At 39.3% G+C, this 25553-nt stretch overlaps 2 protein-coding genes across 7 annotated transcripts in view; one reads left to right on the top strand and one right to left on the bottom strand.

The window, feature by feature from the left end:
* LOC145508636 (uncharacterized) overlaps positions 1-25553 on the top strand; it is a 331084-nt gene that overhangs the window by 197147 nt on the left and 108384 nt on the right. For all 5 annotated transcript variants that reach the window (XR_014055488.1, XR_014055489.1, XR_014055490.1 and 2 more), the window contains one exon: positions 24330-24400. The gene's annotated coding sequence lies outside the window, so the exon portion shown is untranslated. The remainder of the gene's footprint in view (positions 1-24329; positions 24401-25553) is intronic.
* SPINK5 (serine peptidase inhibitor Kazal type 5) overlaps positions 6207-25553 on the bottom strand; it is a 345077-nt gene continuing 325730 nt past the window's right edge. Inside the window, exons 34-41 of one of the 2 annotated variants that reach the window (XM_081495652.1) lie at positions 24664-24791; positions 23790-23862; positions 23001-23090; positions 22764-22891; positions 21680-21779; positions 13682-13812; positions 12373-12451; positions 6207-6511 (exon numbers count right to left, since the gene is read on the bottom strand). In XM_081495652.1, coding sequence (XP_081351778.1) covers positions 6503-6511; positions 12373-12451; positions 13682-13812; positions 21680-21779; positions 22764-22891; positions 23001-23090; positions 23790-23862; positions 24664-24791 — 738 coding nt within the window. In that variant the 3' untranslated portion in view covers positions 6207-6502. Of the gene's footprint in view, positions 6512-12372; positions 12452-13681; positions 13813-21679; positions 21780-22763; positions 22892-23000; positions 23091-23129; positions 23282-23789; positions 23863-24663; positions 24792-25553 lie in introns of both variants that reach the window. The other variant, XR_014055486.1, reaches the window with a different exon arrangement.

Here is a 25553-nt window from a genome sequence, read left to right as displayed (position 1 = left end):
GGTGGAGCTTGGTTTCAGTGTATATGTGGAGGCTATTGGATGGTCTCTTATTATTTAATGTTTCGCCTGGCTTTCAGTCTTATTCTTGCAGTAGCCTCAAGACTTCTCCATCCATACAGCATCAATAATAAAACTTTTAGGTTAATGGTGAAAAGATTCTCCACAGTGAGGGATTCCCAGAAAGGTTCGCTGAGTTACATGGAGAGATGAGGTGAGGGGCAGGGTTGAGGTGACCAGGAGGGGAAGAGGGAAATTCAAATGAGGAGAGAGCAATCTAGCCAGTAAGCACTTCCCTCTGTGCTTTCCACAGTCTGGAACCCTCAGAGTGGTTCACAGAGATACATAGAGAGGGGGGAGGAAGGTAATAGAGGTGAGCATGAGTAGAAAGGGAGGAATCAAGAGGGGAGAGAGAGATCTGGGCAGTATCCTGTTCCTGAAGTGTTCTCTGGTACCCAGAACACCCTCAGAGATTCACAGAATTGGGTTGAGAAGAGAAGGAGGAGGGTAGGAGATAGAGGTTCCCTGGGGGAGAAGAAAGAGCATCAATAGGGGGAGAGAGTAATCAGGCCAGTGATCACACTCCTGAGTAAAATTGCGTCCTAAAGATTGGGTTCTTAAATGTACAAAACTGATATCAAATATGTAAAACAAAGATTAAAAATCAAGGGTAGAGGTTAGACTCTTATAAAACTTACAATATAAAAAAAAGAAGAAAAAAAGGAAACAGTGTAAAAAGAAAAAAACAGTAAAACAGTAGGAAAAAAAACAGTAAAAAAAGCAAAACAGGAAAAAAACAGTAAAAAAAGAAAACACAAAAGGTATAAGATATATGTATGCAGTTTGCTTCAAAAATAGGGTTTTTTTTTTGCAAGTTAATAGTGGGTTATGAAAATGAAAGTTAAAGGTGTAATAGAGGACTTGAAGAAAAAGGAAAGAAGAGAAAAAAAAATTTTTTTAATTAAAATAAAAAAAAAAAAAGTAAAAAAATATATATCCCAGACTTTCTCTGGCGCTATTGTGAGCAGTGTGGGGACTGCTCAGTTTCAGATAGATCCTTGTTCTTGCTTATACTTTTCAAGATCTATAGGTCCCTTTCAATGCAGTCGGTATTAACTACAGGGATTGTAATCTGTTGGCCTGTCACTTCCAAGATGCTTCCCTCTGTTTATTTGGCTTCTGTTTGGAGGTCTCTTCAGTATCTAATTTCCGCCCTGCAACAAAGGGGTGGAGGTGGTCTCTTTAGGTTCGCTTGTTCAATGGTGCTGTGCGGAGGGACGAACACTGCAAACCTGGCGTGTGTGAGGTGAGCTCGCAGTGTCTCCGCCGCACTGGGTTCGCCCCCGCTCACGGCGTGTGTGCTTTCCCCGTCTACCCTGCTCAGGCTTCAGGTTACTCGGCCGGGGAGCGGGCCCTGAGCTGCGTGCACTTCCCAGGTCTAAGCCGCTCAGGTTCAGGCTCCCGGTTACTCCACAAAGGCGCAGACTCGGTTTCGCCCGCGGCTTGTGCCGTTCGCGGTCGGAGCTGCTCAGGCGGCCAGGAGTTTGGCGAGCGCGCTCTCCCCTGTTGGGGCAGTGGGGCTTATCACCTCCCTGGACCCCGCCTCGGTTTACGGGCGCGCCCGGCTCCGGTGTGCTTTGTGTCGGTTCTGGGGAGCTGATCTCTGGCTGCGACCCTCCCGGCGGCTGTCGACCCTCCGGGATCTCAGGCAGTCTTTGCTTAGAAACTGGGAGCCTGTTTGCAGATTGGTAGGGGGTGCCCTCTCTGGGGCCGAGTTTGCCCCTTTCCGGCTCTGGCGGGCCCTGCCTGCCTGCTGTGTCCGGTGGGGGATGGGGCGGTCCGCAGCCGGCTAGTTCTCCTCTGGTATCGCTCAGTCCTTTGTTCTGTGAGCGGGCCGGCAGTGCCTTAGAGTTGGGCTTTTCGCGGGATAGTTCTCTCTCTCTGGCTGTCCCACAGTTTAGGTTACTATCTCACGTTAGCTCCCTCAGATTGCCCTCAGGGCACTCGGGCCCGGTCCTTACCCTAGGCAGTGCCGCCCGCTCCTCTCCGTTCAGCCCCCACTTGCTGGTGGCGGATGATGCGAGCGTCTGGGGTTCTTTGCTGGGAGTTGCTTTAGGCACGTAATCTGTGGGGTTTATTTATTTTTTTTCTCCCAGTTACGTTGCCCTCCGAGATAAGAAATCTTACCCCACACCCGCCGGTGAGAGGGTTTCCTGGTGCTTGGAAATTTCTCCTCCTTTACGATTCCCTCCCCAGGACGGGTCTCCGTCCCTAACTCTTTTGTCTCTCTTTTTATCTTTTATAATTTCTCCTACCTCTTTTGAAGATAATGCGCTCTTTGTGGATGCCTGACGTCCTCTGCCAGCCTTCAGAAGTAGTTTTGTGAAGTTTGCTCAGCATTCAGATGTTCTTTCGCTAAATTTGTGGAGGAGAGAGTGGGCTCCCCGTCCTATTCCTCCGCCATCTTAGCCCCTCCCCTCAAGCCACATCTTCTTAAACCAATCATCTATTGATGTATACTTCAGTTCAGTCACTCAGTCATGTCCGACTCTGCCACCCCATGAACAGCAGCAGACCAGGACTCCCTGTCCATCACCAGCTCCCGGAGTCCACCCAAACCCATGTCCATTGAGTCAGTGATGCCATCCAACCATCTTATCCTCTGTTGTCCCCTTCTCCTCCTGCCCTCAATCTTTCTCAGCATCAGGGTGTTTTCAAATGAGTCAGCTCTTTGCATCAGGTGGCCAAAGTATTAGAGTTTCAGCTTCAGCATCAGTCCTTCCAATGAATATTCAGGACTGATTTCTTTTAGGATGGACTGGTTGGATCTCCTTGCAGTCCAAGGGACTCTCAAGAGTCTTCTCCAACACCACAGTTCAAAAGTATCAATTCTTCGGCGCTCAGCTTTCTTTACCATCCAACTCTCACATCCATACATGACCACTGGAAAAACCATAGCCTTGACTAGACAGACCTTTGTTGGCAAAGTAACGTCTCTGCTTTTAAATATGCTATCTAGGTTGGTCATAACCTTCCTTCCAAGGAGTAAGCGTCTTTTAATTTCATGGCTGCAATCACCATCAGCAGTGATTCTGGAGCCCAAAAAAATAAAGTCTGATACTGTTTCCACTGTTTCCCCATCTATTTCCCATGAAGTGATGGGACCAGATGCCATGATCTTAGTTTTCTGAATGTTGAGCTTTAAGCCAACTTTTTCACTCTCCTCTTTCACTTTCATAAAGAGGCTCTTTAGTTTTTCTTCACTTTCTGCCATAAGTGTGGTGTCATCTGCATATCTGAAGTTATTGATGTTTCTCCCAGCAATCTTGATTCCAGCTTCTGCTTCTTCCAGCCCAGCGTTTCTCATGATGTACTCTGCATACAAGTTAAATAAGCAGGGTGACAATATACAGCCTTGATGTACTCCTTTTCCTATTTGGAACCAGTCTGTTGTTCCATGTCCAGTTCTAACTGTTGCTTTCTGACCTGCGTACAGGTTTCTCAAGAGGCAGGTCAGGTGGTTTGGTATTCCCATCTCTTTCAGAATTTTCCACAGTTTATTATGATCCACACAGTCAAAGGCTTTGGCATAGTCAATAAAGCATAAATAGATGTTTTTCTGGAACTCTCTTGCTTTTTCGATGATCCAGCGGATGTTGGCAATTTGATCTCTGGTTCCTCTGCCTTTTCTAAAACCAGCTTGAACATCTGGAAGTTCACGGTTCACGTATTGCTGAAGCCTAGCTTGCAGAATTTTGAGCATTAGTTTACTAGCAGGACTGGAAACAGTCAGTTTTCGTTCCAATCCCAAAAAAGGCAGTGCCAAAGAGTACTCAAACTACCGCACGATTGCACTCATCTCACATGCTAGTAAAGTGCTCTCTGTACTTGTTTCTGAAGCCTTGAGAGAGAGAGAGACTTCAGGTGAGTTCCATACAGGAAATATAAGGAGTTTGTCCATGGTAGTTCTCTGAAAACCCACATTCTGCAAATGAAATCTGAAATATCAGTTATAGAGAAATGTGTCCGTCTGTGGTAGTGACAGGAAGAGATAATAGAAATAGTTTGGCTTGCTTTAGTTCCACTTCAGGATCATTTGTCACTTCCTGGTTTAGAATTTTAGGGCTGGTTTGGGAAACCTCAGTGAGATGGGTCTCGTTTTCATTTGCCTCCCATATGGATATCAAGATATAATTCAAGAAGCAACCCAGAAATTAGTTTACTTAATACTTAATGCAGCCATTTCCTTGTGACCATTTGGACACAGGTGACATTTTATGTTTGCCTCCAGGTTGTGTCTCCAAAATAAACAGCTTTCACACATTTACATCCTTAACCCCAATTCCTGAGCCTCCTTGGTCCCCATTCCATCCTGACCTCTGTATCCCCACTTCACCCTTGACTTTCACTGGGTCCTTAGGCGTTTCTCCATTCCTGTGTCTCATCCAGTTCTAGACTACCCTATCCTTCACTTCACAGTATCCCTGAGCCACACTCTTTCTCTGGTGCTCAATATGTTTGTCAAAGGTTGCTTAAGTCTTGAGGGTGCGATAACATCGTCTTTTGTGCAGGTAACCTTATGACCATAATCACAATAATGATCAAAGCAGTACAAGGAATTTGCTATTTTTATCTCAATAAAATATTCATAGTGATATAATAAAGTAACTGTTTCTCAAACAATTGTATATCTTGGTCAGGAAAAGAGTGTTTTTGGATTTCCCAGAAATAACCAGGGAAGAGATACAATCTCATATGTTCTAGAATCTCGAAACCCGTTCTGTATGTCCTGGAATCAGCAAAGAAAACAGCAATGTTGTTTTCTCCCTTTTTCCCCCTAAAATGGCTCCGTGTTTTCATGCTTGAAAAATGATATGTAAGCCTTCTTTCTTTTTTCTTAATGATATCATAAGGAAAAAAAACACCTAGGGAATGATTTATCTTCACTTTAGTTAAAAAGGACAAAGATCACAAAATTTTGCTATAATTGGCTTAGTGGCAACTTATCTAAAAGAAAAAGGACGGCATAATAAGTACAAAATTAACTTCCCAAATCCAGGTAAGCCAACTATTCTTGGCACAGCTTTAGAGCTAAGAACAGTTTGAAGCACAATGGGTTCCCCATAGCTGCCTCCATCTGCCCATCCGAGCCACCAGGGAAGCCCAAGTCCTTGCATCAGGAAGATCCCCTGGAGAACGGAATGGCAGCCCACTCCAATATTCTTGCCTGGAGAATCCAGTGGATGGAGGAGCCTGCAGGCTACAGTTCATGGGGCCGCATAGAGTCGGACATGACTGAGTGACACACATTTTTACTTTCCTCCATCTATAGGGTGTTCAGCATCAGCCCAGAATCTGCACGTGAACAATAACTAGGTGCAAGCTGTAGCGAGAGTCTGAGCTTGACAGTGTTTCCGCATTGAGGCAGGGGCTTACACACTGTCCTGTCCCACTCCTGTCTATTCCTTTCTCTAGTGGTTTTCTCATGTCACTAGTAGCTTCTGGCTACGTGTAGCTCTTGAGCACTTGAAATGTGTCTGGTCCAAATTGCAATGTCCTGGAAGTCTAAAGTACACACCAGTATCAAAGACTGAGAAACAAAAAGTTTATATTGATTATATTATGATTATAATATTATGTATGTATTTTGAAATGATAATAGTTTTGATATATTGTGCTACATATTCCTAAAATTTATTTTACCCATTTCTTTTGTAGCTACTAGAAAATTTGAAATTACACACGTAACTAGTATTATATTTCTACCAGTCGGTGCTGCTCAGACTTGCATACATTGGTTACTCTTGCTGCATTGGTCTTCCCTCAGACTATGTATGGGTTCAAGGCCCTGATACAGGAAATTATCAAGAGGTAGCATGATTACTATGAGAAATTACTAATTTGTGTCATTGGATGAGACCCAAGTAACTGAGATAGTTATGCTATCCATGGAAATGTAGAAGCTAGCGAGAGGAGCTGGTAAGGCAACAGTGAACGTGAGGTTGAGTCACAGCTGGTTGGTTGACTTTAGATAGCTATTGGCTGCCTAGGAGCCCTTACCTCCTCACCTCTCTTCTAGACGTTTCTTCCAAACTCTGAGAGCAACTTGAATTTGAGAAACGGATTAAAGAAAACAAGGGTATAGTTAATTGAGTTTCTTAAAAAAAAAAAATCTTATTATCCAGACAGTGACAAAAAAATCCCAGAAATGGCGTTCTGCTGGGTTTACTTTTATTGAACAAGCAGTTGAACAGACAGCATTATGATCAGGAGGTTTCCACAACACAAACTGGTTAAGATGTCTCTGCCCTTAGATCACAGAATCTAGGAGGAAAGAGATGGAATAGACTGAAAGTCAGTGAGTCCATTCCTCCAACAGTTCTGTATTGCTTTCTATAGTAAATAAGATGAGCTCTGAAGAATTCTTTGTATATACAGATGGTGAAGGTAGGTAATTCAGAATTGGGGTACACATTTTCCCTCATGGCTTTTACCAACTTTTGCATCATTTGACCTAGACAAGAAGATAAAGAGGTTAGATGTTAGAAATTAGAAACTCAAAGACATTGTAGAAATGCTGGCTATACGTTTATGATTGTAACATAGTCAAAGAAATCCATAGATTCCTGCATTCTGCCAAGAATACACGATTTCAAATCACTTTCACATTTTGTTTAATTGATTCAATGAGTATCTAGTACATTTTGCCTATTGAGGTGGACGCAAAAATGACCTCTGCTCTTGATTACTTGTGACCCTCATGATAAAGAAGGAAGGTGTCATTCATTTCTTTTCACAAAGGAAGAAATTGAGCTTCAGAGAAGTTCACTGACTTGCCAAGGTCTTACATTTATTTGGTAGTCTAATTCCTCTAACAATTAATGCTTTACTATTATAGTTTGTTTTAGGCCATAAGCATTTAATTAGCTGTCTTCGTACCTGACTCATCCATGTATATTCTTAAAATTAACATTTAAAACATTGAGTCAACATTTAAAGTTTTTAAAATGGTAACTGCATCTTCTCTGCTGGTACTACCTGGAACACTAGCAGCATTATTATTACAAACTCAAACCTCCGTTTTAGTTCTCACATTGAACCCATCAGGCTGCCTTTGATTTAAGTTGGCAACTTATGGTCTTGTTGAATCCCTGAAAATCTTTGTCATGGAATTGAAAATAGTCATTTCTTCATCTCAAAATAGTATTGATATTTTTCTTAATATAGGAATTTCCTTCCAGTGTAGCTAATCTTTAGTTAGTTCAGATAATGCCTTTTCCAGAGCCCTCGGTTTTCAGAATCTCCTGACAACTAAAGGATGGTGGCAGAGCACAGTGGGCCCAGAACTGGATTCTGATGAATTGGTGGTAAATGGCAGGATTTCTTCCAGGCTGATTTTCTTTAAAATGGGAAAGATAACGATCCCTGCTCTAAATACAGATCTACCACGAGGATGCAAAAGGAAAGAGCATTGGGAACTCTCTTAAGAGTTACATAAATCTTAGAAGTTACCATATAATGAAAAGTATTTCTTAGAATAGGAAGTAAAAGTTGGGTTTTCAGTGTATTTTTCCAGGAAAGTTGTGACTGTCAGGTCTTTTATTCATTCTTGGGATTCTAGACTCTTAGAGAATCATCTACTCGTGAACTAGGTTCAGGTTATAAGTTTCAACCTCTAGGATTTACACCCATAATGGTTATCAGAGCAATGCTGGGCCATGACCCACCCATACCACCTTGGTATATCCAATATCACATAACAATCATACAGCCGGAACTGAATCCATGCCCGGGACACCTCTTGCTCTAAAGATTTGTTCCATCAGATAAAACCATAAGTAATATCTGTTATATAACTCCAGTGGAAAGAAAACACCCTCAAATGAAAGGAAGGAACTTACAAAACATTTTGTTCTTATCTCTGGCAAGATACTTCATTATTTGAATAAAAACATCTTAGTATTATTTTATGGCAAATTCCTCATAAAGTAGTTTTCATCAAGTTGTCTATGTGAGATTACAGCAAGGCATGGTCTAAGGTGTGGTCTGTAGGACTTGCATAAAGATTATTTTTACCTTCCTGTTTTGAGATATACGTGACCAGGTGTGTTTGTGATGGGGAGACAGTATATTCTGGCAATAAAATGAGAAGCAAACCACTAACAGTTTATATGTAGTAAGATAGCAAACACCATATAGGGACTAGGGCAAAAGTTTAAAACCTCTCTTTATACATGTGTAAAGACCCAGAGTAGATAAATGACTTTTTTAACCCAGAAGAAGAAACTTCAAAGGTCTCCTCATTTAATTCCAATCCCCTGCCTTCCAGCTGCCAGTGTAAAAGCAGAAACACCTAGCTTATAGCTCTTTTGTTTTTCCACTTTCCCATATCAGTGCTTACTGAGTAGTTCTTTTGAATATGGTCTCATCTAGTGTTGCTTGAGATCCTCAAATGTGGTAGAATCGTTTTTAATTCCATTATTGCCAATGCGTTATTGCCAAATGCTTTAAAGTATTTACTAAAAATTTTCATTAACTCAGTGAGAACTTTGGTTTACATATTTATGTGATTTGCCAAAGGTCTCATGCATGAAAAACACCAAAACTCTGAACTTATCTGGTAACAAAATTTTTCTGTTATTTGAAACTTCCTAATATTTTTACCCAAGTCAAATATCCTCTTGCTTGAGGAGGAGATTACTCAAATGCCATCACCAGGGACAGTGTTAAACTCAATGTAGTAGTTCTCTTTACCCCCAAGGTATACATTTCAAGACCCCCAGTGGATGCCTGAGACCATAGATATACTATGTGTAAACTAAATCTCATATATATTGTTTTTTCCTATACCTACACACCTATGATAAAGTTTAATTTATAAGTTAGGCATAGTAAGAGATTAACAACAATAAATCTAAAACAGAACATTATGTGAATGTAGTCCCCCCGCTCTCTCTAAATATCTTATTTCACTGTACCCACCCCTTTTGTGAGGATACAATACGATGCTTGTGTAATTGAGATGATGTGAATGAGGGAGGTTTTGTGACATAGCATTAGGCTATCATTGACTTTCTGAATGCATCAGCCAGAGGATCATCTGCTTCAAGTTATCCTGTATCATCAAACTGTGATGGTGTGCATGGCTGGATGTCAGGAGCTGATATCCATGGTTAGGAATCTTTGATAGCAAAAGGTTTTTTTGAGGAAAACTTTTGAAAGGATATTGTAGTTAGAAGTTGTTGCTCTTGCTAACTCAAAGTGTTGCTGCAAAAGTTGCAATCCTTTGGTGACATATGGGTGACTTTAATGCTGGCTTCCATTCAAGGATTATACTCCATTATTTTGCTTTAATATCTGTGCAGCTTGAAACACTAGCAAATTTTGCTACTGTTTACTTTGCTGGTTCTGCTTCAGTTTCTTTGTCTTCCTCTCCCTCTGTTGATGACTCAGTAAGTTCTTCTAGTTTCTCATTCTTGGATACTTGTCGATGGCCTTCAATATGTTCTTCTACTTCATCAAACACATCAGAATATCCTTCTCCATCAACTTGTCTTGTCCTGTGAATGAATTTCCTAACTTCTCCATCAGTCCCCAGGAAGCTTTTAAAATCATTCACAACTTCATTCATTTTTCCAGCAAGCATTTACACTTTCTGGTTGTAATTTATCCATTGTAGCTTTGAGGAATGTTACTGGGTCAGCAATAGTGAATGATTTCCAGCAGTGTTTTCTGTCCAAATGAGGGTCTGCATCAATTGCTGATCAAATGTAATTAAACACCAGGCAGGTTTATGTGACTTTGACAAATTGAACAATGCTCTGATCAAGGGGCTGAAACAATGAGATTGTATTTAGAGGCAAAAATACAACCTCAATGTTTTTATTTTCATAGCAGATAGATTCAGGATGTCCACGTGCATTGTCTTTTATTAGTAGTACTTTAAATTCCAGCCTTTCCTCTTCCAAGTATTTTTTCACTTTTGGGAGCACTGGTGGTACTATTCCATAAATAAGATGACTGTCCCCCACGCTTTCCGATTTTGTTACCAGAACATGGGCAGTTAATGTTTGTTCTTCAGAGCAGGTGGGTTATTTGCTCTTCACACTTTGCCTGGCTTAATCTTCTGTGGCATTACGGTGTAGTAGCAGAGTTAATCTGTCCTTCCCTGCTTTTATGACTTGGTGCCTCCTTTGTGCTTCTGCAAATGTGGGTTCTATTGCATAACTTCTTTCAGAGGAACCTGGTCTCATTGTAATTGAAGATGTGCTTTGAATGATAGTCTTTCTCTTTAATCAACCTTTCAACTCTGCTAGCAATATGGCAGCAGCTTCTTCATAGCAGATGCATCCACTCCACTCATTTTTATATTTTTCAGTCCAGACCTATTCCTAAATCTGTGTAACCATACTTTACTTATAGTAAATGGCTTGGCTAATTTCAGGGGATTCCTTGCTGAAGTCTTATTATAGTCTTAATGCTTTTTGGCCAAACACCTTGTCACCAGTCAGAACTCATTTGCTGTTCATGTCTTCCATCCAACAAATATAATGCCTTTTCCATCTTAACTAAGCACTTATCACATAATGTGTCTTTAACTTTTGCCATTTGAGATGGAGCAGCAAAACTAAAATAAATTTCTTTCCCTTTCTTCACAATTTCATGGATAGAAGATTCATTTTTACAAAAGACCTGAGCAACCTCAGCACATGATTTTTTCCTTTCCTTATTAAGTTGAGAACTTCCACTTTGCACATAAAGGAACTTTTTGGCTTCTCGTTAGCATATACAAATTGCCGGTGTCACTACCCTTGCACTCTAAGGGGCATTATTTAGCAAAACAAGGGTCACTGGAACAAAAGAAGGTGATATCACAAGAGTTGATCTGATAACCTAGATAACTACTAAGTGACTAGGAGATGGGATGTGCTAGACAAAGGATGATTTACCTCCTGGGTGAGATGGAGCAGGACGGTGCAGGATTTCATCAAGCTATTCAGAACAGCAAATGATTTAAAACTTATGAATTATTTATTTTTGGAGTTTCCCATTTAGTATTTGTGAACTTTGGGTAACTAAAACCACGGAAAACAAAACCTCGAATAAGGTGAGATTACTGTAAGGTGTGTCAAAACATCCTTCAGTTCAGTCACTTAGTCATGTCCAACTCTTGGTGACCCCATGGACTACAGCACGCCAGGCTTCCCTGTCCATCACCAACTCCCGGAGCTTACTCAAACTCATTTCCATCGAGTCGGTGGTGCCATCCAAACATCTCATCCTCTGATATCCTCTTCTCCTTCTGCCTTCAATCTTCCCAGCATCAGGGTCTTTTCAAATGAGTCAGTTCTTCACATCAGGTGGCCAAAGTATTGGAGTTTCATTCAGCTTCAGCATCAGTCCTTCCAATGAATATTCAGGACTGATTTCCTTTAGGATGGACTGATTGAATCTCCTTGCAGTCCAAGGGACTCTCAAGCATCTTCTCCAACACCACAGTTTGAAAGTATCAATTCTTCAGTGATCAGTTTTCTTTATGGTCCAACTCTGACATCTATACATGACTACTGGAAAAGCCATAGCTTTGACTAGATGGACCTTTGTTGACAAAATAATGTCTCTGCTTTTTAATATGCTGTCTAGGTTGGTCATAGCTTTTCTTCCAAGGAGCAAGCGCCTTTTAATTTCATGACTGCAGTCACCATCTGCAGTGATTTTGGAGCCCAAGAAAATGAAGTTTGTCACTGTTTCCATTGTTTCCCCATCTATTTGCCATGAAGTGATGGGACCAGATGCCATGATCTTAATTTTCTGAATGTTGAGTTTCAAACCAGCTTTTTCACTTTACTCTTTCAATTTCATCAAGAGGCTCTTCAGTTCCTCTTGGCTTTCTGCCATAAGGGTGGAGTCATCTGCATATCTGAGGTTAGTGATATTTCTCCCAGCAATCTTGATTCCAGAAACATCCTTAGAGACTTAAATGAAAAGGTCAATTTTTCATGTTGGGGAACAGTTTAATGCAAAGTACAAGGATAGAAAGTTTAAGTCTGCTGCTATCCCTGTCTGACCTCTCTTGGCCTCTGTATTATAGATCACAGAAAATAAAAGCTACTCTAAAGAAGTCTTGGTGACATTATGTATATTGCTCATAAACAGTCTGTTATTAATCCCAGTAAACTATAAACATTTAGAAATGTTAACTACTATATTTTTATTCCCACACATTTCAGTAATTATCTTCACAATGAAGATAATTCTGGGGTTACCTGACCTACTATCATTTCCCTGGCCAGAGAAACATTCATCACTTAATATAAGAGAACAGCAGCTGAACCACCTGGTTAAGACTGTGATTCTGAACGCCAGAGTACTCACGCCAAGAGATGTTGTTTCTTTGATACTCTTCTCCTCACACCTTCCTTTACTGCGTATGTATGTATTCGTTTGGCGTATTCTAAAACAGAACAGGGAGTTTCAAAGCTGAGAAAACTTACGGTTATAATGAAAACAAAACAAAACACAACCAAGCATTGGTTGGACAATTTAGGGCCTGGCATTTACAGTAAAGAGAAATTGAAGGATTTCTGGGAGGGAATAAGACACATATAGTAACAGATTCATGAATGATTTTACTTATTCCTTAAATGTTTAAGACATTTAAGAATTAAGATTCCTTAGTTATTAAAACTGTGTAATATCCATGGATGGACTTCAAGAGATTTATGTGCCCACAGATATTATGCATACAGATTTTTAATGTTTCATCATTTTTTCTTTTGTAGAAAGAGGTAACTTTCTCCATATTATCAAGGGAATCTTTGATCCTCTTTTGTTTACTTTTGATATAACAGTAGTGTAGCAGACAGAAAAGAAAAGTGTATTTGAACCCAAATCAACAAGGTTACAATCCAGTCCATTCTACTTCCAAAACGTTGTCATTTTAAACAGATTACCTGGACTCTCTGAGCCTCAGATTAACCTTCTGTACAATGAAAATAATACCACTCTGTAGTAAGTAGTGAGGATTCAGTGAAACTGAGAGCATTAAAGTGTCTTACTTATAACACATAAAGCACTCATATTCAAATTTTAGTCTACTTTTGATATCAGGCCCATCTTCATATTTTGAGCCTTGTTTATAGTGTTCTAAGAAGGACAGGATGAACATACAGGGACTGCATGTTCCTGAGGTGAGATGTGGTAGAAAAGGCAAGATTTGCCACCATGCCCTTATTTAAAGCTGGTGAAATGAAGGCTGGAAACAGGTGGAGAATGGAGGGAAATCTGTGACTAGAAGCTAGTCATAAGGTTGTTAGAGATTAGAGCCTGGGCTGACTCTGTACAGCAATGATTCTCAACTTTTTTCTCTTTACACAAAGCATAGATGATGTTCACACTCCCATGAGTGAACATGGGCTTAGAGATATTTTCTCTAATTATGTTGTAACCCCACCACTTTTTCCTTTCTCTTCCACTCAGTAAAGTATACAAACAATTTTATTAAAGGGATACCCATAGATATTCTCTATTTTATGAATGAACAAGATCATCCACAATATCTGGATTTTAAACTTCTACGATGAGTTGCAGCACCTTGCATTCATATCAGTACTCCACTGTGGGTCAACACTGTCGTCAAGAACCTCTACACTAGAAGATGGACTTGGAGGACTTGTATACTTACAGATTTTCATGGCAGAGCATGCAGGGATTGTTGTATGTCTGGCCGTCATCACCACAGACAGGCTGTAAATTCTTTGGACAAAGGTAACCCATCCTGGGTAATATTCGGTAGTGTTTGCACATCTCAGAATTCTGAACAAACAAAACATAAAGTAGATTTGTTCAATGGCACTTAAGAGATATGGACTTGGTGAAAACCTCTTGATTTCCTCAATCATTTGTGACTGAATAGTTAGTAAAGGAACTGTAACATAGGTTATACAAACTCATATATTCATTTCACATCCCTGTTAGGTAACCTCTTGGGTTTAGCTTCTTTTTTACTAAGGAAGTAGCCAAACCAAGATACAAGGAAGAACAAAGCAATTAAAAAGCAGAAATCCTACAAGATAGTGCTGTGCTTGGTCGCTCAGTCATGTCTGACTCTTTGTGACCTCCTGGACTGTAGCCCACCAGGCTCTTCTGTCCATGAGGATTCTCCAGGCAAGAATAGTGGAGTGGGTTGCCATGCCCTCCTCCAGAGGATCTTCCCAACCCAGGGGTAGAACCCAGGTTTCCAGATTTCCCGCATTGCAGGCAGATTCTTTACCATCCAAGCCACCAAGGCACAGATAAACTGAGGTATGCCCATAGGGAGAAAACTCCCATGCAGAAAATAAAACCTTTTTTTTTTTGGTCCTTTTAAATGAAGACATTGATTATATATAATCTAGAAAGGAAAGACTCAAAATAAATGCTAGGTAATCACATGGATTTTTGAGTTCCAGCTCTGCCACTAACTAAAGGAGTGATTTACCTGACTTCTTTGAGCCTTAGCTTCTCATCTGAAAAACATGAATAATAATAGCTCTTGCCTCATTTTGTTGTTTTAGGGAATCAAATCAGATAATGCTCTTATATGCATACATAATACAGTGTTTGGCACATACAAAGTGCTCAGTATATGATAGTTGTTAGTTTCCTAAGGTAAAAAATACATAAATTTTTCATGTAGAAAAAGGAACATATTTGTTCTTAGTAGTTTTTTGGAAGTGTGAGTTTCATGATGATGATGATAATAAATTTATTAATCTTAAAAGAAGCAGGAAAAAGGAAAAAACAGAAATTTTAAAAATAGGATTATGGAAGACAAATTCAGTGGTGTCAATAATTACATTAAGTATTAGTAGGACTAACTACTCCAGATAAAGAACAGAGACTCCTAGTCTGGAGAAACAAAATGACTCAACTTATAATTTTTAAAAGAAGTATACTTTATATCTTTATATTTCAACTAATAGGGTGAACATTTAAAAGGATGGAAAATAGATATGTGCAAACACTCATCACTCAAAAGGTGATATATCTATATTTAATATCACACAAAGTGGAATTTAGGACAAGAATAATGGCAGAGATAAAGGAAAGAAGAGGATTTCTAATTATAAAATAATAGATTCCATAATTAACAATCTCAAACATTTATGTACGTACAGTATAGTCTTAAGATAATGAGGCAAAAATTAAAGGAGAAAAAGGCAAATTTATCAAACTTTATGTTTAACATACTTCTTTTTGTAATTAATACCACAGATACAAATATCAAAATATATATTTGAAAAACAATATAATCAGCTTGACCTCAATGATGTTTGTAGATCTCTATATCCAACAACTGCAGACTACACATTCTTCTTAAGTAGACATGAAATTGTTGCCCAAATAGACCACATTCTGGGCCATTAAGCCAGTATTGATAAATTTGAAAACTGAAGTCATAAAATGCAAGTTTTAGGATCACAGTGAAATAATAATAGTAATATATATGATAGCTACGAAACTCCTAGGTATTTAGAAGTTATGCAGTACACTTCTGAATAAATCATGACTCTAATCATAATGGAATATAGAAATGTTTTGAACAGAATGATAATGAAAATAAAAAATAGTAGTTAAGGCAGTGATTTGAAGGAAAATTTTAGGTAGATATGTAAATAGAAAAAATCTTAAAATCAATCTATTTTTGTTTTTCTTTCTGGCTTACTTCACTCTGTATAATGGGCTCCAGTTTCAATCTAAACCTCCATCTCAAGAAGCTAGCAAATAATAGGCAAAATAAGCTCAAAGAAAATAGAAGAAAATGAAAAAATTTATGAAACAGAAAACAGAAGGCCAAATGGTTGTTTGAAAAGATTAATAAATTGATAAACTATTTGCAAAATTGACAAAAGTCAAGAAACACACATTACCAATGTTGAAAAGTGGTGCCTAATATATAGATACTAAAAGGATAGTGTGAAAATGTTATGAATAACTGTATGTCAATAAATTTGACAACTTAAACTCCTTGAAAACTAATTTCTGAAACAGACACTGAATAGAGCATTTAATAGTAGTATATCTATTGATAATCATTTCAGAGGTGTAAAGAAGTATTTGCTAATTTGTGTTCTAAAATAATTCAAACATCTAAAGGGACTGCTTTAGATTGAGGTTAGTTCCATATCAATAGAGATATTCAGGGAGAGTTTAAACAAGTACCTTCTGTAAGTCGCTGGCAAAGGTAGGACTGAACCAAGTATATCCTTAATATTTTTAAGGTATCTGCCACTCCAAGGTTGAAAACTACCAAAATAAAGGGTGATAAAGAAGCAACAAGCAGAATTATGCCTCTCTTTTCTTACATAGTACATCAACTCTGAACAAATTCTCCACTTTCAAAATAGACCTAGGATTCAGCTACCTCTTATGACCTCCACTACTACCACCATAAGCCAGCCTCTCTGGTTACTGCCGTGACTAACTAGCTGTCCAGCTTTTGCTCTTGCCTTCTTGCAGTGTATTTTCAATATAGCAGGCACAGTATCCTTTTAAAACATAAATCATGTTACTCCTCTTTTCCAAACCTTCATTCAGACTAATAGACAACATCCTTAAAATTATCTACACAACCTTACATAACAGGGCCTCCTGTTATTTTAATGATATATTCCTGTATAACTCTCACTGAGGTCACTCTGTGTCAGCTGTACTGGGCTTCTTGCTGTACCGTAAACTCTGTCTCAAGGCTTTGCTGTCTCAAGGCTTTGCTGTCCCGCTTCCTGGAATGTTCTTCCCTCACTTACATGTATGGAATTAATCTCCTTAGGAGGTGCAAATGGCACCTTCTCAGGGAGCTCTTTTCTGTACAAAATACTTACAATTGTATCTCAGCATTTACTATGTCATTTTTCTATTGGCTCACATCATCTGTGATCTATGTGTTTCCAATATAAACTCCCTAAGTGTAGACAGTTTTGTCTGTTTTGTTTATGGCTGTTGTTCTCATAAGGCTTCTCTGGTGGCTCAGTGGTGAAGAATCCGCCTGCCAGTGCAGGAGCCTCAGGTTCAATACTTGAGCCAGGAAGATCCCCTAGAGAAGGAAATGGCTACCCCCTCTAGTATTCTTGCCTGGGAAATCCCATAGACAGAAGAGCCTGGCAGGCTACAGTCCATGGGTTGCAAAAGAGTCAGACACAACTTAGCGACTAAACCACCAGCACCACCATTTTAATCATACACATAGTAATGCTTGGAAAATAACAAGTGCTTGATAATTATTTGTAGCATGCATAAATTATGGCTAAATGACAAACTGAATAAAGAATGTTGTTCTCTTCTCCAATAGAAAGCCCGGCTCAAAACCAGGTTACACAGGAATAAGCAGGCACGATGGGATTTCTGGTCTGCTGGTGATAACATTATTTCGTGACCTAGGTGTCAATATCACAAATGTGATCACTTTGTAATATTTACTTGTATACTTATGATAGGTACACTTTTTCTTTATGACTATTATACTGCAAAAAAATGTTAAATAACAGATTTTATTATAATAGCCAAGATACACACACACAAACACACATAGAAACAATAGGATATTATTTAGACATGAGAAAGAAGAAAATCCTTCCTTTAACGACAACTTGGGTGAACCCTAAGGACGCTATGCTAAGTTAAATAAGTCAGACAAAGAAAGACAAATACTGTACAATAAAGCCAATTGCATAGAGACAGAGAATATAATGGTGACTACTAGGGGATTGGAGAAAATAAGGAGACATTTGTCAAAGGGTATAAATTTTTAGATACAATTTATGGTGCTCTAATATATGGTGTGAATTATAAGGTGTGGTGATTATAGGGAATCGGTTCAGTTCAGTCACTCAGTCGTGTCCGACTCTCTGTGACCCTATGGACTGCAGCATGCAGGGCCTCCCTGTCCATCATCATCTCCCGGAGTTTACTCAAACTCATGTCCATTGAGTCAGTGATACCATCCAACCATCTCATCCTCTATCATCCCCTTCTCTTCTCGCCCTCAATCTTTCCCAGCATCAGGGTCTTTTCCAATGAGTCAACTCTTCGATCAGGTGGCCAAAGTATTGCAGTTTCAGCTTCAACATCAGTCCTTCCAATGAATACCCAGGACTGATCTCCTTTAGGATGGACTGGTTGGATCTCCTTGCAGTCCAAGGGACTCTCAAGAGTCTTCTCCAACACCTCAGTTCAAAAGCATCAATTCTTCGGCACTCAGCCTTCTTTATAGTCCAACTCTCACATCCATACATGATTACTGGAAAAACCATAGCCTTGACTAGACAGACCTTTGTTGGCAAAGTATTGTCTCTGCTTTTTAATATGCTACCTAGGTTGGTCATAAGTTTCCTTCCAAGGATTAAGTGCCTTTTTATTTCATGTGTACAGTCACCATCTGCAGTGATTTTGGAGCCCCCCCCCAAAAAGTCAGCCACTGTTTCCACTGTTTCTCCATCTATTTGCCATGAAGTGATGGGACCAGATGCCATGATCTTAGTTTTATGAATGTTGAGCTTTAAGCCAACTTTTTCACTCTCCTCTTTCACTTTCATCAAGAGGCTCTTTAGTTCTTCTTCACTTTCTGCCATAAGGGTGGTGTCATCTGCATATCTGAAGTTGTTGAGATTTCTCCCAGCAATCTTGATCCCAGCTTGTGCTTCTTCCAGCCCAGCATTTCTCATGATGTACTCTGCATACAGCCTTGACGTACTTCTTTTCCTGTTTGGAGCCAGTATGTTATTCCATGTCCATTTCTAACTGTTGCTTACTGACCTGCACACAGATTTCTCAAGAGGCAGGTTAGGTGGTATGGTATTCCCATCTCTTTCAGAATTTTCCACAGTTTTTGTGATCCACACAGTCAAAGGCTTTGGCATAGTCAATAAAGCAGACGTAGATGTTTTTCTTGAACTCTCTTGCTTTTTTGATGACCCAACAGACGCTGGCAATTTGATCTCTGGTTCCTCTGCCTTTTCTAAATCAAGCTTGAACATCTGGAAGTTCATGGTTCATGTATTGTTGAAGCATGGCTTGGAGAATTTTGAGCATTACTTTGCTAGCGTGTGCAATGACTGCAATTGTGCAGAGTATGAGCATTTTTTGGCATTGCCTATCTTTGGGGTTGGAATGAAAACTGACCTTTTCCAGTCCTCTGGCCACTGCTGAGTTTTCCAAATTTGCTGGCATATCGAGTGCAGCACTTTCACAGCATCACCTTTGAGGATTTGAAATAGCTCAACTGGCATTCCATCACCTCCACTAGCTTTGTTTGTAGTGATGCTTCCTAAGGCGCACTTGACTTCACATTCCAGGATGTCTGGCTCTAGGTGAGTGATCACACCATCGTGATTATCTGGGTCGTGAAGATGTTTTTTGTATAGTTCTTCTGTGTATTTTGGCCACCTCTTCTTAATATCTTCTGCTTCTGTTAGGTCCATACCATTTCTGTCCTTTATCGAGCCCATCTTTGCATGAAATGTTCCCTTGGTATCTCTAGCTTTCTTGAAGAGATCTCTAGTCTTTCCCATTCTCTTGTTTTCCTCTATTGCTTTGCACTGATCTCCGAGGAAGACTTTTCTTATCTCTCCTTGCTATTCTTTGGAACTCTGCATTCAGATGGGAATATCTTTCCTTTTCTCCTTTGCTTTTTGCTTCTCTTCTTTTCACAGCTATTTGTAAGGGCTCTTCAGACAGCCATTTTGCTTTTTTGCATTTCTTTTTTTGGGGGATGGTCTTGCTCGCTGTCTCCTGTACAGTGTGATGAACCTCTGTCCATAGTTCATCAGGCACTCTGTTTATCAGATCTAGTCCCTTCAATCTATTTCTCACTTCCACTGTATAATCGTTAGGTATTTGATTTAGGTCATACCTGAATGGTCTAGTGGTTTTCCCTACTTTCTTCAATTTAAGTCTGAATTTGGCAATAAGGAGTTCATGATCTGAGCCACAGTCAGCTCCTGGTCTTGTTTTTGCTGACTGTATAGAGCTTCTCCATCTTTGGCTGCAAAGAATATAATTAATCTGATTTCAGTGTTGACCTTCTGGTGGTGTCCATGTGTACAGTCTTCTCTTGTGTTGTTGGAAGAGGGTGTTTGCTACGACCAGTGCCTTTTCTTGGCAGAACTCTATCAGCATTTGTCCGGCTTCATTCTGTACTCCAAGGCCAAATTTGCCTGTTAATCCAGGTGTTTCTTGACTTCCTACTTTTGCATTCCAGTCCCCTATAATGAAAAGGACATCTTTTTTGGGTGTTAATTTTAGAAGGTCTTGTAGGTCTTCATAGAACCGTTCAACTTCTTCAGCATTACTGGTTGGGGCATAGACTTGGATTACCGTGATATTGAATAGTTTGCCTTGGAAACGAACTGGAAAACTATAGGGAATAGTACTGTGTAATAAACTCAGAGTTGGTGAGTAGACCTTAAATATTCTCACCACAAAAAAGAAATGGTAATTATGTGAGGTGATGGAGATGTTAGCTACCACTATAGTGGTAATCATTTTACAATCTATAGTGGTAATCATTTTACAATCTATAAGTCTATCAAATCAGTATGTTGTACACAAGTTTACATAATGTTGCATGTCAACACACATACAATAAGGGTTTCACAATGGCTCAGCAGGTAAAGCATCTCCCTGCAATGCAGGAGATGCGGGTTTGATCCCTAGGTCGGGAAGATCCCCTGAAGAAGGAAAGGACAAGCCACTCTAGTGTTCTTGCCTGAAAAATCCCATGGACAGAGGAGCCTGGCAGACTGCAGTCCAAAGGGTCACAAAGAGTCGAACACAACTGAGCAATTAAGCGCACACACACACACACAGCACAATAAAGCTGGGGGGAAAGGAGCAGATTTTGTGGCTAGTGCTTCTCCAGGCTTAGGTATCCCTAGTCTGATTTACTAGAAATTTGTAATTAGTAAGTATTTTGTTAGTGTAACTCATCTGTTATTATACTTGATTTGGGAAAATAATTAGATAAAATTCATGTTTGATACCTTTCTTTCTTCTTTTTTGGGTCATCAGACTAGGTGCTCAAGTCTCCCTTCTAAGGACCAATTTGAGATTGCCCTTTGTGAATGAATACACTTCATGCTCTTATATCTCCTTCTTTCTACTCCTGACCTTGACAAAGCTCTAAAACAGCGATCCCAAATAGGGTCAATGTAAATATGTAAATATAAGTATGTCATTTTACACTTCTTGTAAATGTATAGTAAGTATAAATATGTTCAGCATCAACTTCCAGGTTATTGGGAAAAGGACTAGGTTTGGAGGGGGAGTAGGAAGTGGTTGGGTGAGGAGCCTTTCTGGTATGCTGAAATTACAGGGTTGAGACTCCTACTACTTTTTTGACTGCATGTGCCAGAAGTTACATGCATTGTACACCCACTTTTTAAAATTTCAAAATAAATTCATTTAGAGCAAGACTAATAATCTCAAAGAGCACAGACTAATGCACCAGTGAGTAATCGTGAGACTCTTAGTAAGCATGAACTCCATGGATTCCTTGAAAGGACTTGAAGCTGTACTGATTCAGTCTTTCCTAGGCCTTTACATGAAATGAGGTTTATGGAGGGCAAGTGGCAACAGCACTGCCCCCCTTCCCAGAGAATAAGTGAATTAAGGTAATAAGTAACTTTTTAGAAACAGCAATTCTTACCAGAGAAGAAATGGAAGATTCTGAGCTGTCTTCCTCTTCAGAAGATCTAAAGTGGGATGGTTTTTCTTCAAGTCTTATCCTTTCCAAAGATTCTTTTTCACTAGAAAAGAAGACAAAAGTAAATTTACATCCACAAAGACTGGCTCCTGTAATTTCTATTTGGAAGTTAAACATTTCTAATAAAATATGATGGAACCACAGAACATTGAATGAGAAAATGTCCAGGAAGATATGTTAAGAAAAGTACACAGCTGGGAGCTGGCTTGGCACTTCCTTCGCTTAACAGATGTATGACCTTGGACAAGCTGTTTAGAGTATTCCTTTTTCCAGAGGATCTTCCCGAAACCTGGGTCTCCTGCATTGCAGGTGGAGTTATTACCATCTGAGCCACCAGGGAAGTCCCATAAAAAGATGGTAGTTTTGGTAATTCCTTCCTCAAGGAATGTACTATGAGGAGCTAATACACACACACACACACACACACACACACACACACACACACACACACACACACACACACACACACACACACACACACACACACACACACACACACACACACACACACACACACACACAATACACATAACTGTTGTGTTCATAGTGTTTTTTTCAGAACCATCATCATCCATCATGTCTATAGGTCCCCAACTATAGTTCATCAGAATAAACTAGAAACCCTTTCTAAAACACAAATTCCTTAGCCTTGTAGACTCTAACTTATTTTGAAGGACTAATCTGTGTGTGTGTGTATGTGTAGTTGTTTAAGACCTCTCTTAAGTGTAATCTAGTTGTAGAACAGATTTGGAATAATTTCTTGTAACTATGATACTGAGGGTTGGAAAACATTTTTTTTAAGTGACATAGCTAGTAAATATCATGATTAGAACTTCCATCTGGATTTCCTGTCTTCAAGTCCAAGTGTTCTTTTTCCTGTACCAGGTGTTGTCAACTTAAAAATGTTGCATCTAAAGACTTGGTTTAAAGCCTGCATGGATTCATGAGCACATGAGTATTTAATCAACAGTCTCTAGAAATGCAGTCCCCACACTAGCTGAAGGGGGTGCAGGATCCTATTACTCACAAGATACTTCTGCACATGTAGCACTTGTTTTTGTATAACTTTCCGTCAGCACCAAGCACAGGGTCGTTCTCTCTAGTGCACATGAGCTCGTCATTCCTCACATGCTGCCGAAAGTTACTGCACTCATCCTAGAAAATAAGAAAAGGGAAGTGGGCATGGCTTTTTCCCTTTTTGACTTGGTTACTGTCTTAAACTTGGTTTTAGGAATTCCTTTCTTGGCTCTCGTCTCAGACTCACTGCACTTATCCTGGCAATGGAGGCCAAGGAATGCCCAGACTGTCTAAACTTCCCATCCTCCACTTCATTCCGAATCTCTCTGCACTGGTCCTGGAAATATAGGGAAACATAAAACAATACTTGAAAGACCTCCTCGTCTTGCTCGCCCTTTCCATCCATCTTTCCTTTCCTCTACTTTTCACAGGAGATACACTCTTGACCAGAGGACAATCCCACAGTTGTCTAGCTATGAATGGCATTATCACTGGTAAAAGGCTGATTGAAGATGTCTTCTTTGTGATCTTGAAAAGCAAATAGAAAAGGCAGCATCATGCACATGCACTATTGATTCACTAATGCTCAGAAGACTCTCTGGAGAAAATGGGAAAGGCATCAAGGAGAGACGCTAAAAGAGAGACTTTGAGACTAGTTTATTTTACATAAATTGTTAAAATCAGTGTCAACAAGCAACATGAAGCCTCATTTCACATTTAAAGTGTCAGACATAAGCATGCAGTTGAGGTGGTAAAGAATTTTACCCACTATTTTTCAGTCCACAGTTCTCCCAAACAGGAGAGACCAAAGCAATAATCGATACACACTGCAGGAGAATTCTCTACAAAATTGAGAAAAAACATTAAACTTCAAAGCCAGGAGATAAATCTTATTATAACCCAACATGACAATATTGGCAAAATCAATTTTCTTTGAAGCAGAAGATTAGCAACTTTATTATCCAAAAAGTGAAGGGGAAGACAAGAATCTGAGGATGAAAAGTAAAATAGTTATCTTCGTATCTTAAAAAATAACCTTTGCATCATTTGAGGGCTTGGCTCTTGATCTTTCTTCTTCATTCTTTTTTCTTTCGTTAGCTTCTCGCTCACTGAAAAATTTTATGAAAGGAATAGAGTAGTTTTTCCAGAATTGTTATTGAATTGTTTAACCAAATATTTCTCCAATTCTAAACATTAGAATATCTAACACTGTTTTCTAGTATCTAAAAGATACATAAGATACTTTTTAAATAAGTTCTGATCGTTGGGGTTTTCATAATATATTTGTGACAGTGCTGTCAACTTTCATAAACCCAGTTTCTATACTATCATATAGAGTGATATACATTTGAAGGGTCATTACATTTTTTCCTAATAGGATTATTTATGACCTTCAGGTAGAGAGTTGCTTCATTTCTCCTTTTTATTTTCTTATTGAATTTCAATAAAACTCTCCTGTATTGGTGGTTCTTTATATTGCTATTATGCTTTAAAGTTTATAAACATTTTAAAAATACTATCTCCTTGAATCCCTACCAAAACTCTATTGTATAGTTATTATTCTCTTTATATACAGGAGGAACTGAGGGTCTGCAGAGTGAACGGGTCTGTCCCATGTCACTTATCTGAGACGCTTCCTCTTTGAAGGTCAGTGATATTGGCATGATACAACAGGGTGTTCTCCTATCCCAGCTGCTCCTGGTATGATTATGCTTCTCATAATATTCAAAATAGAAATTTCTCACGGAAGTGCTTTGGAAACCTACTTACTGTCTTCTTCTAAACTGAGGAGCTATTAGTATGTATTTTTAATGTGTGATGCCAAACACCATAAGCTTTAAATCAAAAGGAACTGATTTCTGGGAAGCAGACACAGCATATCAAACTGATTCATAAACCTGTCTACTCACAAGATGCTCTGACACATAGCACACTTGTTGGCATGCATCTTGCCATATGGGCCTCGAACAGGGTTGTTTTCTTTGGTGCAAGTAAGCTTTCCGTCTCTCACCATGTTCCGGAATTCATGACACTGATCCTGCCAATAAGAACAACAACAAAAAAGAGATGTTTCTACAATCATCTGATCTTTAAAACAGAAAATATGATGGTTGGTTATATGTAAACTCACAGCTCTTGAGGAGGAAAATAATAATCTAGAGAAAATAAAATTTTAGAGATGAAATGTATTTTAAAGCAGCGGTTCCCAAACCTCTTTGGCACCAGGGACCAGTTTGTGGAAGACAATTTTTCCATGGACTGGGGCTCAGGGGATGGTTTGGGGATGATTCAAGCACATTACATCTATTGTGCACTTTATTTCTCTTATTATTACACTAGCTCCACCTCAGATCATCAGGCATTAGATCCTGGAGGCTCAGGACCCATTTTACGGGCACTGTGTTCAGTATCTGCTTAAGAAGTCTGAATCCTCTCCACAGCATCCCTCTCAAATACTTGTCGGCCCCAGTGGAATTTCACTACCACCTAAGGCAGCCTGTGCCATTTTTATATAGTTTCATTGGGTTGAACCCCAAACCTGTTGCACACCACCTTAACTCATTACTTCACACATTAAAAAGCCCTGGAATGAATTGAAAGACATCCTTTGGCAAGGCAGCATATAAACATCTAAAGTTTTAGCTTTGTTCCTCAAGAACAAAATTTTTTAAAATTGTTTCATCAAATCTGTATTATATTCTTAGCATTTTGTTGTGTGTGGTAATGGATTTCTTTTGGTTGTCATTAAAAAATCTATAAGATAAGCACACATTATCCCCATTTTACAGATGAGAGAAAA

Source organism: Giraffa tippelskirchi, chromosome 6 (assembly GCF_054371585.1).
Source record: "Giraffa tippelskirchi isolate mGirTip1 chromosome 6, T2T-mGirTip1v1.2.pri, whole genome shotgun sequence".
In the NCBI taxonomy this organism is placed as follows: Eukaryota; Metazoa; Chordata; class Mammalia; order Artiodactyla; family Giraffidae; genus Giraffa; species Giraffa tippelskirchi.
The sequence above is the reverse complement of the archived record's forward strand: the minus strand, read 5'-3'. Positions and strand labels throughout refer to the sequence as shown.